General features: G+C 35.6%; 1 protein-coding gene across 11 annotated transcripts in view; it reads left to right on the plus strand.

The window, feature by feature from the left end:
* Window positions 1-11,646: 11,646 nt before the first annotated feature.
* LOC137251128 (FHIP family protein GG24907) overlaps window positions 11,647-16,393 on the plus strand; it is a 45,209-nt gene continuing 40,462 nt past the window's right edge. For 10 of the 11 annotated variants that reach the window (XM_067785213.1, XM_067785216.1, XM_067785217.1 and 7 more), the window contains exons 1-3: window positions 11,647-12,974; window positions 13,054-14,044; window positions 14,128-14,524. In XM_067785213.1, coding sequence (XP_067641314.1) covers window positions 13,275-14,044; window positions 14,128-14,524 — 1,167 coding nt within the window. In that variant the 5' untranslated portion in view covers window positions 11,647-12,974; window positions 13,054-13,274. The remainder of the gene's footprint in view (window positions 12,975-13,053; window positions 14,045-14,127; window positions 14,525-16,393) is intronic. The other variant, XM_067785214.1, reaches the window with a different exon arrangement.

The following is a 16,393-nucleotide window of genomic DNA, read 5'->3' on the forward strand; positions in this document are numbered from 1 at the left end:
GCTATATAATATTGCCACAGAAACAGATTACTGGGATGAATACAATGTATTAAAGAAAATATACAAAAGTACGATTATGTATAAGAAGATGATGTATAGGTAGAAAGCAAACCGTTGTGTTTAACAATTGTTTGTCTGAATTCATCAAGGTATCTTCTGGAGTTCCACAGGGCAGTCATCTTGGTCCAGTGTTGTTTCTGCTCTTCATTAATGACCTCCCAAATGTTTTGAAGCGCTGCAAACCGCTGATGTACGCTGACGATGTCAAACTGGTTATGACCATTCGCTCACCTGAAGATAGGGCACTTCTTCAATTGGATCTGAATAACCTGGTTGAGTGGTGTGACGTGAACGTCATGTCACTAAATTTACCGAAGTGCAAGTTTATGTGTTTTACGGGGAAATCTTTTAAAACCTATCAGTACATGATAGGCGATTATATCATTAAGCAAGTCACAAACTTTACTGATCTCGGCGTTATAATGGACCCTAAACTGGACTTCAAATTACATATCGAATCGTGTGTGAATAGGGCTAGAGGCACTTTGGCTTTCGTAAAAAGGTGGTCAAAGGAATTCAATGACCGCTATGTCACTAAACTTTTATCGTTAGTAAGGCCTATATTGGAATATGCTTCCATTATCTGGAACCCGCGTTATCAGGTTCATAGCGAAAAATTGGAATCGGTCCAGAAGCAATTTTTGCTCTTTGCTTTAAATCATTTGCCCTGGGATCCATCAAGGAACCTACCGCCCTATTGCAGCCGGTTAAAACTTTTACAGCGGCCTTCACTACAGAGCCGTAGGGAGATGCTTGGTGTTTTATTTATGGTAAAACTATTAAGGGGGATGATAAACAGTCCATTTCTGCTTGGCGAGGTGATGTTGAATGTCCCTTTTAGGCTCTCTCGGTATTTCCAACCGCTATATTTAAATACATGTAGATCGAATTTTCAAATGCATGAACCTCTTCGTTGTCTGTGTCAAGATTTCAATAATCACTGCAATAATATTGATACTTGCGACACACTTTACAGTATAAAAAAATATATACTCATTGCCTTAAACTCATAACTGTTTCAAAATCACATGTTAAACTAAATCTGTTACCTGCCCCAGTTACTTTGGGCGGGTGGCTTGGACTCACGTCCTTTCCAACCTCCCACACATCGCAGCCCTACTCATTGTGTGTTAAATATACATCAGCTGCTCGAAATCACGTCCATTCCGACAGCACTAATAATCAATAGTTACTTTGGCGGGTGGCTTGGAATCACGTCCTTTCCAACCTCCCACACATCACAGCCCTACTCATTGTGTGTTAAATATACATCAGCTGCTGGAAATCACGTCCATTCCGACAGCACTAATAATCAATAGTTACTTTGGGCGGGTGGCTTGGAATCACGTCCTTTCCAACCTCCCACACATCGCAGCCCTACTATTGTGTGTTAAATATACATCAGCTGCTCGAAATCAAGTCCATTCCGACAGCACTGATAATCAATTCAGTTGCTCGGCATCACAGTCCATCCCGACAACTGTTTCAATAATATATGTATATACATATTTTATAATATAATTTTGCTCACTATAATCAGATAACAAAAAACATATCACTAAGATAGTAATACATGGCGAATGCCTCGATAATGAGTATCATATAGCTAATGCCCTAAACAATTTTTTTGTACAGAGCATAGTCGAAATTAGTTATAGTATCGAAGAAATGCCTACTGCATCCGAATTAAACGTTGATCGTTCGATCGCAATAGAACCATTTCTTTTCGCTGACATTGTGTTAGATGACATAATGAATATCACAAAAGCTTTTAAAAATAAATATGGCGGAGAAAGGCTTTTATCTGAGGGTGTTTTCAAGGATTCCATGATGTACATTGGTAACTCTTACAAAGACATAATAAATGAGTCCATTGGTAGCATACCTAGAAAAGCACAAAGTTATTATACCAGAACAGTCTGGATTCAGAAAGAGCCATTCTTGTGAAATAGCACTCAACATGGTTATTGCAGAATGGAAGGAAGATATATCAGATAAAAAAGTTGTGGTGTCTGTCTTCTTAGACTTGAAACGGGCCTTTGAAACAGTTGATAGACGGGAATTGTTGAATGTTTTGTTCAAAACTGGTGTCAGAGGACAGACTTTGGAATGGTTCCGAAGTTATCTCAGTGACAGAAAGCAAAGGACGGTAATTGGAAACGCAGTCTCTACGGTTGTAGATGTAGATATCGGATTGCCACAACTTGCCAGTACTTGCACCGATACTATTTACATTGTACATAAATGATATAAAAAAATGCTTAAAATATTGCAATATACGTCTTTTTGCGGATGATACACTGCTCATTATCAGTGAGAAATATGCCGACTGTGCAATGCAGAAAGCACAAGAAGATCTTGACTCTCTATACAAATGGTTGTGCCTTAAAAAATTGAAGTTAAATATAGATAAGACTAAGTTCATCGTATTTTGCAAAAACCAGAACATCATACGTAATAACGATTTAAACAATATAACCCTGAAGATAAAAAACAATTTAATTCAAAGAGTAAATGAAATGAAGTACCTGAATTTTGGAGAACATATAAATTATCTTGAAAGAAAAATTGCGCAGAAAATAGGTTTCATGTACAGAACATGCAAACATATTAGTCAACGTCATAAAATAATGGTGTATCGTTCAATTATTGAGCCGCACTTTATATACTGTCCTACAATTCTGCTGATTGCGAGTGATATGCAAATTAAAAGACTACAAATACAACAAAACAAGGCAATGCGATTTATATTAAAATGTCCCATGTTTTAATGAACTTATAAAGGTTTTAAAAAATTGTGTTTTATAAAAACTTTCCACCTAAACAAGGCTGCGTTCACCTACGTGCTCGGTGTTATAAATGAAGGAAGTACACGGTTGGGTGGGTCATCTTCAATGACTCCTATAATACGCTTAGCATCGGTATTACGTTTTTTTTTTTGCGGAAGGTAGCTATCAGCACGGAGTTGGAAAAAATTTTGACTCTCCGATGTGTCAGACCACATTTTCCAAAGTTTTGAAAGATGCCTTATTAATTTTCCAAACGCGGCTATGTCCACAAATGATACACTCAGATATGAGCAACGAAGAGAAATGTAGCGTAAAAAGGGATTTCTACGAAAAATATAGGTTTCAGGGTGTAATCATGTTTTATAGTTTTTGTAATAATTGTCATTATTATAAGACCCTTAAAAATTTAAATAAATATTTTAGTAATTTAATTTTAATTTAATTCTTTTAAGCTTTCTTCCAAATCTGTGAAGCTCTGTTGCTGATATGCATACATGCATACATATTACAAAACAAACCATTACTTTTTTCCAGGTAGTTGCATCTTTTGTTGGTGGCGTAATACTATTTGCAATGTTTTCCCAAAATTTGTTAATCTCCTCCTTTGGGCACTTTGTAAAGCCTAGCACCATTTCAGGGGGCTGCTGCAATAGGTCAAGTAAGCGGGAACATTGTTGGCGAGTTGTGACAATTTTTGACATATTATAACAATGGATTGTAATTAAATTAGTATACATATCACTTTTAATAATATACTTATATTTTATTTGTTTAATATCCCTTTTTATTCTAAATTTTTAATGATTTTACTTTTGCCCGCAAACTGATACGCGTCGTAGAAAATTTGTACGAAACTCTACGATTTGACAGTTCGAGTGTGTTCAGTGAAGGACGATGGATTCAGTAAACGTACTTTCGTAGAACTTACGAAAATCGAGTATACGATGGATTCAAGAATAGGGCTGAATAAGTTACTTCACTTTGAAATTTATACATCATGTAAGATTAGGAATGCTACCGAGTCACCTGAGCAATAAAATATTATATAATCACGAGATCCATAGCTATGGAACTAGATACTGCAATAATATAAGACTGCCTAGAGTAAGAACAGAGTTCGCAAAGAAGACTTTAGACTGGGTACAAAATGTACAATGAACTACCTACTGAGATAAAAGATTGTGAAAATATTAATAAGTTTAAAGTAAAATTATTTTTATATTGTAAAACACTTATTATTTAATGAAACAAATGTTTACTTAACATCAACTAGGTCTTAAAGACCGTAATAAAGAAATATAATAATAATAATAATAATTAATTGGCCCTTTAAAGGGCCACTTAAACTTCCTTATCCCAACCTATATCCATAACCATCTCCAATGTGATCGATTATTGGTGCCTTAACCTAAAAATCGTGAAAATTTCATAAAAATGAATAAAACGTAAAAAATTACAAACATATTCCACAAAAAATGAGTCTCTTAGTCATAACGTATCCAAAACAATGAATAAAATCTACAAAAAGTAAATAAATTCACTAACTCAAATATTTTTAGGTTATGGATATGGCGAGAAACCAAAAACCAATTGGTTGGCTATGATATGATTATGGCTTTAGCGTTATGGTATGGTACCATTAATCGATTACATTGATTTCCATAAGGTAGGTTCGATCAGCTGTTTTATCTGGTTATTGTTTTATGGTTATAAGTCACCATTAATTAAGGCCAAATTAAACTTCCTTAACCCTAACGCCATAGTGGTAACCATACCCATCATTGTGAATTAAACTAAGTGTGATATCTTATCTGTCAACTGCCTCGCAGGATGTTCAATATGGCGGCGCCTATCTTCAGCGGGTGATAGAAATAGATACAGAATGAGACAGCGATAGACAATTACAAATCAGGTGATCCAATCACTTTGGTCTTCTGACGTCTATGCAGAAGATATCACACTTAGTTTCATTCACAATGATACCCACATCCATAACGCATCTCCAATGTGATCGATTAATGGTGCCTTAACTTAAAAATCGTGAAACTTTCATAAAAATGAAGAAAACGCAAAAAATTACAAACATATTTCAAAAAAAATAAGGCACTTAGTCAAAACGCATTCAAAACAATAAATAAAATATACAAAAAGTTAATAAATTCACCAACTCAAATATTTTTAGGTTATGGATATTGGCGAAAAACCAAAAACCAATTGGTTGGCTATGGTATGGTTATGGAAAAGAGGATAAATATAATAAGACAGTCTGCTACGAGTGGCATGTAACTCGCTGGAAATTAAAAAAAATTGATGCCTAATGTTTTCTAAGAGGGACATTTTTAATTGTCTCGCATTTATCCATGTCGTGTAGGCACCTTATGCAAATGTGATTTTTGGAAAGAGAATTAATTAATTAATTAAATACAGTCGGAAAAGAAACACAAATTCCTCACGAAAATGTATAAAGACATTTATGCACATCTCGTCCAAAAAAAAACCTGCGATTACCTTAACCAAAAACATTATGCAAAGTAAAGCTGGATACATTGGTGCTTTATCGGTAAACGTATCGGTAACCTTATAACAGCTGATTCGACCAGCCGCTAAGGTCATAACCCTATCGTAGCCAACCAATTGGGTTTTGGTTTACCGTCGTAACGATAAATAGCTGATTACGTTAGGGATACGGATACAGCGATACGACATACGGCACCAATGACTCCGGCTTAACAGGCCATCTATAAACGCACGCAAGTCATTTGCTGTCAAAAATGTCTCATGCAAATACGACTTGTATGAGAGAAACCGAAATTGAAATCACTGCGTAAAAAGCTAACTCGATTTCCAATTCTTGTTCTGAGTGACATTTTGGTTTGACGTTTGCATACATGTTTTACATTGTCGCAACGCATGCTTATTTCGGTTAGGGTAAAAAAAGCCGTTTAAGTGCGTGCGTTGAAAACCACAGTGCGTTTTTATTAGGTTGGCATGTAACGAGTGACGTCTCTTATTATATTTTTTTATTTTTTTAAATTTTTTTTTTTGGTTTAAACTTGTTGGCCAGAGAATGTATCTCCACACGCCAGGTATTTCTCTTGTTTGGTAGTTCTGCGATTTGATCTTCTACAAGAAAGTGCAGAATTTCACCATGAATTTACTAATTTATCATTCCAATTTTAATTAAAATTCTTTGCGTATTTGCTTCTGATTCGCAAGATTTGATAGCTACACGAGCGTGTAGATAGTATATGCATATGCAAATGTGTTAGATTTTGTGCTTGACAGCGTGTTATGTAGTTCCAAAAGTAAGGAATAGTGATGCCATACTGTGGTTCAGTAATTTCTATTATTCCTAGTGCGTTTTTTATTTTTGTTTTTATTGATCAATTATGTTATTACTAGAATTAGTAGGATACAGGGAGGATATGTGATCGGTACTAGTACCATTGGTTTATATATATATATGCGAAACATCTTTTGATGATGTACTTTAAGTATTTCTTTTACAATGTCATTTTTGCTTTGGTACAGAATTCTGTAGGTTTTGTGATTCTGTTTGAGTCAAAACCTTGAAAAATCTGCCCAACGGTGGTGTAGTTATTTGAAAATGTAAAGGCCTATTCGGACATATCAAGGAGTCTATGCTCTAGTGTTTTGTGGGTGTAATTATTTTTATTTCCCCACATTCACATAGATTTTGTTTGATGTAGGTAAACACCATGATAGGTGCATCCAAAAAGAGTTCTGTTTAAAAATTTAATTTGTTTTAGGTTAAGTTTATTTTCCGAAACCATGTTTTGTTGGGTTAACATGGAAGTGGTTTGTTTTTCTATAATTAATTTGGTACTGCTTCGTACAAATGTGTATTAATTGGTTTTTTATGATCCTGAGGGGTTCTTCTTTGGAGAGTTTGACTAAAGTTATAATATCACAGTTTAGTGCATTTCTTGGAAGACTATCGACTATCAACCGTGTCTCCTTTATGACTGGGAGTCTCGCTTATGTATATTTGTCTAAGTTGCTGTCACCTATTAGTTCGTGGGATTCAGAGAATATATTGGTTTTGTGTTTGAGCTTTGGGGTGAATTTGGAATGCACCTAGGTTGTCCGTAAAAATTGCAACCTAGTTATTTTTGTAAACTTTGCAGAACATCTTTGGTGAGGTTTAGTATGAGGGGACGTCCATCCCTGCTTGTATGGCTAAGATATCTTCATTTAATGCATTTGCGTAGAATTTTTCTTTTGTTTTAGCCATTTTTTGCAGAGCATCCCCTAGATGCTCTCTCACTCCCTCCTTTTGTAAACTATTGAGAAGATCATTAAACAGCTTTTCTTTTTCTGTAACTCGTCCCTTCAGGTATTCTGTTGTGTTGTATACTGGTTCTGTTTTATTTTTTTTCCTAGGTTTTGTGGAGGGTCTGTTGAGCTCTGATTCATTGCTTGCTTTTTGAGCTAATGTGTTGTTCCTAACTTTTGTGAGCTTTCTGTTTACTGTGAGGTCCCTATCCATTGTATTGTGTGATGTATCTGGCAGATAGGGAAACTGTGTGTCGTCGACTGCCAGTAGTGAAAACTGGTTGGATCTGTCCGAGAAGTATGTGTCCAGAGTTTCGCGTCTAGAGATTTTTGAATGTTTTTTACGAAATTTATTGTCTGCTCCCTTTCCCATGCCGAACATTTCAATTTGTCCGTTGAAATGTGTTCGGTACTTGTGCAAAGAATGCATTTTTGTTCGCAGTTGTCGTTGCTGCATTGGGGGAGGCCACACTTGATCAGCGTTTCTTGGATTTACATGAGTTTGATTGAGTAAAAAATTATTTGCTGCGGCAGCATTTTTAAAAATAATTTTGTATAGCGATTTACCTATGGCGTAAATGATTTTGAGGTGTTTTATACAGTTGAATAGATTCAGGCCATTTGTGGTTTTTTCGTTTGTCATCTCTTTGCACGCTGATGACTCAACAAGTACGAAGTATATGCCGTTGTAATTAGGTGGGTATAGAACAGTGGTCGTATCTGTATTTCTCCTTTGTGCGTGATTGTGATTGTATGTGCTTTCATTTTGTCTTTCTTGTTCGTTGTTCGTATTGTCCATATATGTACCCGTAAGATTTTGAGGTGTGTTTTTTGTACCGTTGTTAATGGCGGGAGCCCACATTCGCGTTTTCAATCTCGTAGTGAACGGTTCGCTGAAATTCCTTGCAGCTCAACCATATGGAAAATTGGGCTTTATAACATGTGGTTGAGTACAAATCCAGATCGCAAGGAATTTCACAGCTTTGTGCGTGAGTGGAGCGTGTTTCGAATCAAAATCAACTTTTTCAACAAATATAAGTGGAATCACAAAATAATTAATTGATAACCTGGCGTGGGCCACATAATACCAACTCGATTTACGTATAACTGTCGTAACGGGAAAATGTTTAGCACATGGCAACAGGCCATATACTGGAAATTAAGGAATTATAACGGAACAAATTACGGATTATAATTTTATGCTGAATAAGCAGCTCGTTTTAAAAGCTATGCAATACTGTGCATATCTATGAACATTAAATTGCAATTTTGATTGCAAAAATTTTAAAATCACTTTCTGTGATCATTAATTAATTAATTGACTAATTGAATATAACCTGGCGTGGTGCCATCGAAATGCCAATCTTAATAGAATTTGAGAACAATTACAATAATTGACATCCATTTGCAAGCTGCTACACGTGGTTCTGGCCTCTTTGAAATTACATCTCAAAAAAAAAAAAATAAAATAAATAAAAATATATAACACTAAATACGAAGACTTTGAATATAACCTGGCGTGGTGCCATCTAAATACCATTTTACAAATTACGGATAGTCAAATACAAATAGCAAGCTGCTACACATGGTTCTGGCCGAATTGGTATTATCATTGTGTATTAGTGAAGCCAACATTACACATAAACTTGTTTTACAACAATCATAAGAAATAACCAACTGAGATTTAACCTGGCTTTATGGATAAACGTCCGTGCCATTAAACCTAACCCAAAAAAAAAAAAAAATGGCGGGAGCCATTGCGTCATTTCTTTTTTCCATGTCTTTTTTCCTAACCTCATCTTTTTTCCGCAGGATGCTAAAGAGGATTTTGCTTTCGTAAAATCCTGCATCTTGACTATTTTGATTAGCTTTTGTTCCGTTTCTTTTCTAGCTTTTGTAGATTTTGCGTTTAAACATGCAAAGTTGTCAGTACCCTGTGATTCCCTCGATATGGATGTAGAGGGCGTCGTTTCAGGTTTTGATTTCTTTCCAGTCAACATTATAGCGAAAGTGCGTAGTTTAGAAAAGAAATGGAACACGTAGAAGGTTGGGACCTAGGCTACACCACCTTTAATTGCTAAACTTTCCAGTTTTTTGAGAAACAGAATCACTCACCTGATTAGCTTTCAAAGACAGAAAAAATGCCCTGTTGGGACTCGGTTTGTTGGCGCCTAAAGGAGAGGGGTCACTTGCGCGCAGACACGTCCAAACACTTTGTTTGGAAGATTGGGAGATAAATCTTTAATATTATGTGTATTATTTAATTTGTTGCACTTTTTAAAGTTGTTTTACGACATTCATTCAACTTTTTGTCAAGATTTTGGAACTTCACCCACGTGCGTGGGTTTTGCGACTCCTTGCAGCGGCAGTTTTGAGCTGGTTTTTTGAATTTGCAGACGCTTTGTTTCACTTTTTTACTTCGCTTTTATTGTGATTTCAAAGTATTAACAATTGCAATTGTAAAGTCAGCTTATAAAAACTTTTAGTGTGTTTTAACACTTATCATTTTCTTTCGTTGCCGTTTTGATTTAGCGGACTTGAAAAATGTTGCGAAGAGCTTAAGCGCCAAATACACGACACGAACATTTCCGCGAACATTCCCGTTATGTCATGTTTCTGCGACCTTTTCTGTCGTGTATGGTTGTGTTTGCCAGTTCGCGCAAATGTTCGCCAAAAATCAAACAGCCCTATTCTGCATTTCGACTTGGATTGGAATTTTTTCGATTTGGCAATTTTGGTATTCTGTGTTCCAATCTCTTTCGATCCAACTTCGAATCGTTCGATTTTGCGTATTCTGCATTTCGATCGTAGTTCCGTTTTTCTAAGTTGCAAATTAGTTGGCGGAAAAATATTTTCTTTTTAGTTTTTTATTAATTTATAACAGAATTTTAACAAATATGTAAGTAAAACTTGTTAAGAAACGTAGAAAGCTTGATGATGATTGTTTTTTATGTTTCCAGGTCAAAAACAACAAGCATCCTTAAAATTCAGAAAATGTCAACTATATTCGTGCAGGAATCAGTTTTAACAAAACTTGGAGGCCACGGCAGGGAATTGGCCAAAAGAACGACAAAAACACACTTACAATTATGAAAGCACTTCACTTAAAAAAATATAACACTGCGGCAATATATTCTTTTGCTTTTTTTTGTACAAAATGGCGAGGATAATAAAATATAAACGTTATTCAGTGTTTTTTACAAATTTTCTTTATTTTATTTTGTTCCAATGTTCACACATTCCGTACGAACAGCTGATTTCGAAAAATCATTTGCTCTTCCTCTTCTCTTTACGATTCCGTCGTAATGCAGAATACCAAACTTCGATTAAAGCGGAGCGTAGAACGGGAACGTAATCGAAATGCAGAATAGGGGTGAATATATTTTAATTTTTGGCGAACATTTGCGAGAACTGTTCGTGCGTGTATGGCGAAATAGCTCATAATCGTAGTAATTTCTGAACGGAACAGACGTGCGCGGAAAAGTAAAATGGACAATAAAAAATTTCTGAGTGAATTTATTGAAATGTATAAATTTTTTTTACGCTTAATTGCCACAGCGAGCAATATTGCTGCAGCACAATTGTCCGTATTCATCGCTGTCTGAAAGAGAACTAATGTTCGGCCAAAAGTTCGTATGGTGTATGGCCAAAGCTGCGAACGAGATTGCGGAATATTCGCGGAAATGTTCGTGTCGTGTATTTGGCGCTTTACGAAAGAGTGTGATATATTATCAGCCCTCATAGCGGAACGATACAAGGTGGCAGCATGGTGACATACCTACAAACATAAATAAAAATTCCATGTACTTTGTTTTTGTAATGTCAAAATCGTACTGCGCCGGAAGTTGATGTATCAAATCAAATAAAAAAAGTTTGTAATCAGCTGTTCCATGCTGCCACCTTGTATCGTTGCGCCATGTCAGCCCGATTCTGCATTTCGACTTGGATTGGAATTTTTTCGATTTGGCAATTTTGGTATTCTGTGTTCCAATCTCTTTCGATCCAACTTCGAATCGTTCGATTTTTTGTGTTCTGCATTTCGATCGTAGTTCCGTTTTTCTAAGTTGCAAATTAGTTGGCGGAAAAATATTTTCTTTTTATTTTTTTATTAATTTATAACAGAATTTTAACAAAAATGTAAGTAAAACTTGTTAAGAAACATAGAAGGCTTGATGATGATTGTTTTTTATATGTTTCCAGGTCAAAAACAACATGTCGATGTCGAAGTCCTTGGACGTATTTGCGCCGCAAAAGTATCTAACACATACTTGAAAGCAGGCATGCTTAACGAACGAAACGATATGATTTCGTTACGATAATCAACGTTAATAAACGAAACGAAGTCACTTCGTTTCGTTTATTAACGTTAAGATCGTCAAATTAACGTTAATTTGGCGTTCTTAACGTTAATAAACGAAACGAAATGACTTCGTTTCGTTTATTAACGTTGATTATCGTAACGAAATGATATCGTTTCGTTCGTTAAGCATGCCTGCTTGAAAGCATCCTTGTTAAGTCGAAAGTTTTTTATGAACCTAAATGAGGAAATAAGTCATTAAACTATACCACTTTTAAGTTCAATTTCTTACAATTCGTCACTCATCTCAAATGGATTACACAAATCTCGCAATATTTGCCTTTCCATTCTCGCCTGCCAATTTTCGTATGCGTTGCTTTCCAACTCCATAAATAATGCCGCGCCCATTGATTCCATTATAATAGACAGCTATAATTTGTGTCTGTTCGTTGGGTCCAGATATATGCCAAAGCAAGCTATCGGAGTAGAGGAAGGTGAAGCGAAAACGAAAACAATCCTTGCGGAAAGAATAAATAAATCTTCATAAAGTATTTTAGGGCAGCGCAATGAAATTAGCATCCTTAAAATTCAGAAAATGTCAACTATATTCGTGCAGGAATCCGTTTTAACAAAACTTGGTGGCCACGGCAGGGAATTGGCCAAAAGAACGACAAAAACACACTTACAATTATGAAAGCACTTCACTCGAAAAATATAACACTGCGGCAATATATTCTATTGCTTTTTTGTGTACAAAATGGCGTGGATAATAAAATATAAACGTTTTTCAGTATTTTTTTACAAATTTTCTTTAATTTATTTTGTTCCAATGTTCACACATTCCGTACCAACAGCTGATTTCGAAAAATCATTTGCTCTTCCTCTTCTCTTTACAATTCCGTCGTAATGCAGAATACCAAACTTCGATTGAAGCGGAGCGTAGAACGGGAACGTAATCGAAATGCAGAATAGGGGTGTATATTTAATTATATTTATTCAACTAAAGAGCGATAAGATTTACACATCACTATTTGATATTCTGTCAATTGTGTCGGACTTTCTTTTTCTTCTATGTGGATGGTTCATTAAAATTTTATTCGTATTAAAAGCTATTTTATAAAGGATTTTAGTCATGTTTAGCTTATGTTTACTTTTAATTTGTTTTAAATAATTGTGTCTGCTATTGAAAATGCAAGAATATATGTGATTGAATGCATGAAAAGAACACGAAAATTTGTTATGATTCTACGGAATGTTATTATACTTTGTATTGTGCTAATAACAGGGGTGGAGTATTTCAATACCTTAAAAAGGGGCTGGTGGAGCTAGGTGTCGGAATTATGTTTGCTGCTTCATTGTGGGTAGTCATTTCCACATACATAAAAATTTGCGATTTGCAAACACAAGTGTCTACAAAACTGCTGTAAAAAAGCATCAAAACAAGGTAAATGGTCCATTTTGGGCTTTCAGCACATCTAAAAGCAGGAAAATTATCCATTGTGCTGCAAATTTCGCAACAAAAACGAATATAGGTAAGTATGTATGTGAATATACTTGTAGTTATTACCTTGGGAATTGAAAAAATAAAATTTATATCTTTATTTGTGTTAGTGTATTTATAAGTCTAAAAACGATATCCACATTTGTTCAATTCGTCATTTATGCAAAAACAAAGTAGCAACTATAGCAAACTATTGCCGCTTTCATTGTTACCATATACGCATAAACTCTGATAAGAAGTCCGTGCAGAGGCTAAAACTATATCTAAATCAACAAGCGGTTGTTGCATTGCATTGCATTTCACTATCTCTAGAAAACGAAATAACAAAGTTATGAGTTGGCTTCGTTCTAGCCCACTGCGACAGAACTTATCACGTAGCAGCAGTGGTAATAGTGCGCCGTTCTTCTCAACTTCAAATAGTAACGCTGGATGTAACTCAACCACCGCAACTGCTTTAAGACAAAGACCCATCGATGCAGCAACTGATTGTGATCCACGTGCATGTTATGATAGCTTTTGTAAACATTGGCAACAAGCTTATGAAATCATACTGAGATCAGAGCCATCGCAAGGACCGCCAACACATGATGACGTACTTGGTGTAGTGTCACATTTAGATTTTATGGTAACACTACTATTAGTGGAACTACATCATTGCAATAAAGTATCAATACCAAGCGCAGATGCTGCTCCACCACCTGCACCATGCTTGGAATATTTACTTAGCGAAAACCTGCTAGATAAATTATATGAATGGGGTTGTACAACAGCTCGGTATGCTAATGCTGTGCGTTTGGAACAATTAAAATTATATGAATTGCTTGTTAGTCATTCACGACATCAATTACTGTGTCATGAGCCCTTTCTGCGTCCTCTACTGAAAATACTTGCATCAAGTCAGGGTGAAATATTTCCACCAGATTTGGAAAAACGTTTAGTTATTCTATTAAATCAATTATGCGTAGTTTTAATGCAAAACGTACATTTGCTGGACTTGTTTTTCTTTTCGGCCGCGCAAGAGCAACACAAGCATCAAACATTTTGTGGCAACGTAGATGACCCGTTGCAACAACGTGCCAACGGTAACAGTACAAGCACTAAGTAAGTTTTCTTTGCTATTTGTTGTATAAATATATGTATGATTAATTTAAATCATTCTTTTTTTTTTTTTGGATTTCTCATAGCTTTATTATCTTCTCACTACTTATACCATTTGTACATCGTGAAGGCAGTATTGGTCATCAAGCAAGAGATGCTTTATTACTTTGCATGGCTTTGTCGCAAAAAAATTCCAATGTTGGTACATATATTGCTCAGTACTCATCGATGTGCCCACTTTTGGTAACTGGTCTTGGTGGTTTGTATTCGCGTTTGCCAAATTCAATTGAAATCACAGCGATCGATTGGCATCGTATAACACCAGACGATGTAACTGATATTCCCGAGCTTACGCTATTTATGAACGCATTAGAATTTTGTAATGCTGTGGTGCAGGTGGCGCATGAGATGATTAAAAATCAACTTTTAGATTTTCTTTATCAGGGCTTTATTGTGCCGGTATTGGGTCCGGCTGTATTGCAGGTAAGCATATCCAACCATTCTATGCATAGATTTGTATAGTCTGGACATTTGTGGAATTGTCTTCGATTTTTGTCTGTGGTGTTGGTTCATCAATAAGTTAATAAATTATGCTATAATCATATATATATATATCTGTTCGGTGAATTTTCATTTCATTTATTTCCATTTATTTGCTAAGATATTAGTACAATAAAATCCGTTCTTTTATAGTACAACAAAAGAAAATAAAGATAATAAAATATATACCCACAACGTGTTAGGGGGTCAGAATATACTCGCGGTAGGTATGCCTGTCGTAAGAGGCGACTAAAATACCAGTTTCAAGAGGCTGTGTAGCGCAACCCTTCAGGTTGCCAGCGCAATATATAGCTTCTCCAAACCCAATTGTCAACCTCACCTATCCGCGGCGAATCCTGTTTCACTAACATTCGAGGCTCTGGTGACCCCAAGCTCCTCATTGAACTTGGGGCGGTGGGGAGGGAGGGATGGTCTGAAGGTTTAATGTGGCCATATAAATCGTTCCCGAGATGGTCGGGCTAGCACTTTAATGGTGCTGTGTTAGCGGAGCGTACCGGATCTGTATCCGGCAAAGGTCCATCACATCGATAACACTCCCCAAAGCCTTCGGGGAGTAACTTTATCGCTACAACAACAACAAAAATAAAATATATAATAAAACTAAGTTATTCAAAGTTTAAGAAATATAAAGAACAAATTAAAAAAGAGTCTGTAAAATTAAAAGTTACAATAAAAATTATATTTTAAGAAAAGTACATTGAGAATGCTCGTACATGTTGATTAGAAGACAAACATTTTAGACAGCGAAAATCTATCATATAGTAACTTTAATCAAAGTACGTATAAAGAATATTCTTATTTGTCTAAACATTTTCGAGTGAAACTTATAGAGACTTCTCCTGAAGTTGTTGTTGTTGTTGTTATAGCAGTGCTTCGCCCCATCCAATAGGTGCGACCCATCACAAATTGTCATCAATATCCTCTAGCGGGAGTCAAAGGAAACTTGCTGTTTCAACAGGAGGTGGACCATAATGAGAGGGGTGTTAGCGGCGTTGGTTTCACAATACAATTGAAGAGATGGTTGGTGTCATGTGAGGACACATTACAAGCAGGCTATATGTTTTGTATATCGGGGTTGATTCCGGAAGTGATTAGCTGTTAAGATTTAGGATATTCCAATTTTTCAATTTGAACATTTTCATCAAATGAAAGCATCAGTTACAATTACTTAAGACAACGCACCAGAAGCGGATTAAGAAGCTTAGGTAAAACTAATATCCCAAGATTTAAGGTGTCAAAAAATGTTTTCCCATTTCAGGACTTCTTTGGGGTTTTATATGATGTCTGTATCTGTATTTTAAGTTTTATGATCATATGCAGGACAATTTTTAGATAACTTTGAGCCTATTTGGGAACCAGTTTGTGTGTATTTCGAGGCCATTTTCATGATGGTTTCAACATTATTTCTTTGACTGCTTAAGGATTCCATTAGGTTATTTTGAAAATTATATCATCACTAGGTTCTGTAACTATTCTGAATGAATTTGTAGCGTTTTTGGACTAACTTTGATATCGTACATTTGGCGAGAGAGAGGGTGCGATGCTATAATACGAGAAATCTACATCTGAATAGTGGCCGGATGTACACAAAACTCAAAGCTTGTAAAATCTATGTAATCACAGTTTTCTTTTATATATTTCCTGAAAGATATCCTGAAATTATACAGAAAAGGGCCTGAACTGATTCCGTAATGGTACAAAGACAAACGTGGTGCCAAAATAGCTCGAATAAGGAGTAATAAGTTTTTAAAATTTGTTAATGACGCTTCACTCCTTTAAGTATATATTTGT

Source organism: Eurosta solidaginis, chromosome 4 (assembly GCF_040869045.1).
Source record: "Eurosta solidaginis isolate ZX-2024a chromosome 4, ASM4086904v1, whole genome shotgun sequence".
Taxonomy (NCBI): domain Eukaryota; kingdom Metazoa; phylum Arthropoda; class Insecta; order Diptera; family Tephritidae; genus Eurosta; species Eurosta solidaginis.